The sequence below is a fragment of the Anoplopoma fimbria genome, chromosome 14 (genome assembly GCF_027596085.1).
Source record: "Anoplopoma fimbria isolate UVic2021 breed Golden Eagle Sablefish chromosome 14, Afim_UVic_2022, whole genome shotgun sequence".
NCBI lineage: Eukaryota > Metazoa > Chordata > Actinopteri > Perciformes > Anoplopomatidae > Anoplopoma > Anoplopoma fimbria.
The window spans coordinates 566,067-570,799 of NC_072462.1; the positions used below are offsets into that span (position 1 = coordinate 566,067).

The 4,733-nt window shown below is 40.1% G+C and overlaps 1 protein-coding gene across 1 annotated transcript in view; it reads right to left on the reverse strand.

Moving 5' to 3' along the window:
- nkx6.1 (NK6 homeobox 1) overlaps positions 1-931 on the reverse strand; it is a 4,193-nt gene extending 3,262 nt beyond the window's left edge. The window contains 2 exon segments of the mRNA XM_054613128.1: positions 450-834; positions 836-931. Coding sequence (XP_054469103.1) covers positions 450-834; positions 836-931 — 481 coding nt within the window.
- Positions 932-4,733: the final 3,802 nt, after the last annotated feature.

The following is a 4,733-nucleotide window of genomic DNA, read 5'->3' on the forward strand; positions in this document are numbered from 1 at the left end:
GTATTATTAGTTAAATAAGCAGTATTATTATTATTAGTTAAATAAGTATTATTGTATTATGAGTTAAATAAGCAGTATTATGTTGTGTATTATTAGTTAAATAAGCAGTATTATGTTGTGTATTATTAGTTAAATAAGCAGTATTATTATGTTGTGTGTTATTAAAGCAGTATTATTATGTTGTGTTATTAGTTAAATAAGCAGTATTATTATGTTGTGTATTATTAAAGCAGTATTGTTATGTTGTGTTATTATTAAAGCAGTATTATGTTGTGTGTTATTAGTTAAATAAGCAGTATTATTATGTTGTGTGTTAAATAAGCAGTATTAGTTAAATTAAGCAGTATTATGTTGTGTTATTAGTTAATTATTAAATAAGCAGTATTATTATTGTTGTGTTATTATTAAAGCAGTATTATGATGTTGTGTTATCTCCTCTGAGGACTCACGGGGGTTGCAGGAGAACCCGGCCCTCCAGTGTGGGTTCTGCATCACTCCGGGCCAGAACACGGGCGTCCTGCCCGGCAGGTCCGTCAGAGGCTTCGGGTACCGGGACACGGGCCCGAAGTAGAGTCCGGGAGGCGGCGGGCTGCTGAAGAGGAGGGAGGAGGAGGAGGAGGAGGAGGAGGAGGAGGAGGAGGAGGAGGAGGAGGAGGAGGAGGACCGGCTGAGGATGTCGTTGATCCCGTGCGGGGTGGCGGAGGAGCAGAGCTGCGGGGATCCGAGCCCCGAGGCCGGACCCGAGCCCTTCAGCCCCGGACCCGCCATGCCGCCCGGGTTAGGGGAGGTGGAGCTGGGCCCGGAGGAGGAGAGCGGGTAGGCCGGGTACAGAGGGGGTGCTCATCTCCGCCATGCTGTGCAGGGCCGCCAGAGGGGGGGTGCTGAGGAGGAAGCTCTGTCGGGACCCGTCCATCTGACCCACCGCTAACATTACGGGTCTCTCTGGGGGGTCCGGGGCGACTGGAGCCGGTCTCTCCGGGTCTCTGGGTCTCTCTGGGTCTCTCCTGGTCTCTCCTGGTCTCTCCTGGTCTCTCCTGGTCTCTCCTGGTCTCTCCTGGTCTCTCCTGGTCTCTCCTGGTCTCTGGGTCTCTCCTGGTCTCTCTGGGTCTCTCCTGGTCTCTCTGGGTCTCTCCTCCGGTCTCTCTGGGTCTCTCCTGGTCTCTCCGGGTCTCTCTGGGTCTCTCCTGGGTCTCTCCTGGTCTCTCTGGGTCTCTCTGGGTCTCTCCTGGTCTCTCCGGGTCTCTCCTGGTCTCTCTGGGTCTCTCCTGGTCTCTCCTGGTCTCTCCTGGTCTCTCCTGGGGGTCTCTCCTGGGTCTCTCCTGGTCTCTCTGGGTCTCTCCTGGTCTCTCCTGGTCTCTCTGGGTCTCTCTGGGTCTCTCCTGGTCTCTCCTGGTCTCTCTGGGTCTCTCCTGGTCTCTCTGGGTCTCTCCTGGTCTCTCCTCTCCTGGTCTCTCTGGGTCTCTCCTGGTCTCTCCTGGTCTCTCCTGGTCTCTCCTGGTCTCTCCTGGTCTCTCCTGGTCTCTCCTCTCCTGGTCTCTCCTGGTCTCCTCCTCCAGGTCTCTCCTGGTCTCTCCGGGTCTCTCCTGGTCTCTCCTGGTCTCTCCTGGTCTCTCCGGGTCTCTGGGTGACACAGTCCGGACTAACCTAGACCAGGACCCGCTCTGCTCTGGACTCACTCTTGAAGTCCATCTCACACTCGATCCGGCTGCAAACAAACCAACAGAATAAGTTCATCTGAAGGAGAGAGAGTTCAGAGCTCCGGGTCCGGGTCCGGGTCCAGACCGGGACGGGAGGCAGCGTGCTGGGCGGAGAGCAGGCGGATAATGAAAGATGAGCATCTGCTGGACTCAGAGGAGGAGAGCGGACCCGGGGAGCTCTGCTCTCATTGGATGACCCGCCGGTGACGTAGCCCGCCTGGATTTCGGGAGGCCTCCTGATTGGCTCAGCAGCTCGGCTCTGATCCACCGAAGAAGAACTCATATCTGATGCAAAATAAACTTTAGGAACAGAAGAATGTGGATCTAAGTCAGCACGTGATTCAATTATTTTATAATAAATCTGATAAGATTGACATTTAAATCATGTATAATAATAACAATAATAATAATAATAATAATAATAATAATATAAGTGTTAAATTATTAGAAGATAAGATAAGATAAGATAAGATAAGATAATCCTTTATTAGTCCCTCAGCGGGGACGTGTGCAGGCTTACAGCAGCAGAGAGTAAAGTGCACACAAGAGACATAGTAGAAGAAAGACAAGATAAAAATAAAATGAAATAAAAAACAAGTATTATAAATAAGCAATAAAAAAAAAACCGTAGAAAAAACAACAATAACTGAAATATTATATTTACAGACAGAAAAAAAACAACTATTTTAACTATTTTAACTTTTTTAACTATTATTGCACAGTGTAATGTGTGATGTATTGCACAGGTTTTTATTGTCATGTTATTATTGTCAGGTGGTCTGCTGGGAGCAGAGTAAGAAGGTAAAGTTATTTAAATATTAAGACGCTTCAGCGAGCTTCTCAAGTTAAAGAGCTTAAACAAAAAATATTTACATTCACTTCAAACATTTATTTTATTTTAAAGAAAAGAAAAAAACAACATAATAGTTTATTCTTCATTAATATTCAACATGTAAACAAACAAGCAAACAAGCTGCATCATCAGCGTATATGTTGACTCTCATGACAGATCTCATTTAAATGAAATACTTCTTTACATAAACATCTTCAGAGAAACACGCGGCGTCTCCGCAGACCTTCAGCTCGGACCAGCAGGGGGCGACCTTCAGATATCAACATCTCACTTTTATACCAAAAAATCTGATCTGTTTAACGAAAATGTTCACGTAAATCTGAAAATTAGTTTTCAGATTTAAAAACACCAAACACATGAAGTTCATAATAAACGGCTTTGGCATAAATATTAGGTTTTATCATTTTTAGGTGAAATGTCTTCTGATCATCAACAGTTTGGTGGTTTATTAATTAATAAATTAACTCATTTATTCTGAAATGAAACATTTAAAGGTGAAAACCACCGTGTTTAAATAAGTCTGGGATGTCGTGGTGCATCATGGGAAACGTCATTGTGATGGAGTCTCCTGCCACCTGCAACCAGGGGTCACATGACCACAGACATCAGCTGGTCTTCAGTAGCGAGCTGGTGTTTTAGCTTGTTTTTTTGTTTTTTTATCATCTATTTTTTTAAGTAGTTTTTTTTTGGCTCACATTGTTTTTCAGCTTGTGTATTTTATATTCTCTCCCTGCAGGTGCAGCTGGATGTCGAGTCTCCATATATTAGTTGAGAGAAGAATAAAGTTTCAGTCGGATCAGAGTCATTTATTTATTAAACATTAATCTTCTTCTGGTGTTTGAGCTTCGTCCCCGTTTAAGATGTAAAAAGTAACAAACCGTCTGGTCTTACTTTTATAGTCATGAATCTGTAACTCTTCATTCATCATTTCTGTAAACACAAAGATTTAAATTCAGTTTCAAGAAAACGTTTTTCTTATATATTTGATATTTCTTTGGCCTAAAAGTTCTTTAAACTAAAGATTTAAAGTCTAAAAACTCTATAAAATTCATATTTTGTCAGCAGAATGTAAATGTTCAGAGATGTGACCTCAGTGAGTTTAAGAAGAAGTTCTTAATGAGCTCAGATTTAAATCTGTTAAACGTTGTTTTCTTTTCCTGGTTCAAATGTGTGAATTTAAATAAAATAGACTTTATTTGTTGAACAGAACGTTCAGTTTAAATCTGACCGAACATCTTTAGAAAATAACTACATGATCATTTAAAGACATTGAAAGCAACATTAAGAATCGTGTTACTTTTTAAAATCAGATTAATGAGATTTGATGCTTAAAACTATCAAACAGAATAAATATAAATGGCTCTATTCTCAAAGTTAAAATGTGAATAAATTATTATTTATTATTTTATATCTCACCGACCTTTTTATGATTAAACACTGAAGCGTCTCTGGGTTAAATAAAACCCTCTGTATATTGATATGTGTATTAATACACTTTCAGTATAAATCTACTTGTGAAAAGTACATTTGTGAGTAGTATTGAGTTGTACTGAGGTAAAGTTTTGAGGTACTTGTACTTTAATTAAGTATTTTACTTCTACTCATCACAGTAATAATGAAACATCTGGAGATTTTATTAAAACACAAAATAAGATCATTTTATAAACACTGAAGAATTGTTGTAGATCAAACTACATATAAATATCAATAAATATAAATATATTTATATTTATATGTATACATACTCACATCGCAGAGGACAGGTCGACAGGATGAGACATGAAGATCTGAAATAAGTAAGCGATTAATTGATCAGGAAAAAAATCAATTTATCCTGAAAGTCATTGATCAGTTCTCTGTTTTTATCTGTTTAATATCTCAGTGTGTTGAGTTTTTTTTAAACACTATTGAATAAACAATTAATCAAAATAAAGGAATTCAAAATGATTATTTGCAGCCCAGCAGATATAAACAGACTGTAAATAAATATTTATTATCCTAATAAAACAAAATGATTATGTTCTTCTGTTGAAGCCAAACTTGAGCTTCAGTTTCATAAATACATTCTCAGTATATTCAGTAATAATTCATTAATACTTCAGTATTAATACGTCAGTATTTGACTCTCTGTAGAAGTAAAACTCACTGTGATGCAGCAGCGCCCTCTGCTGCTCACCAGACGT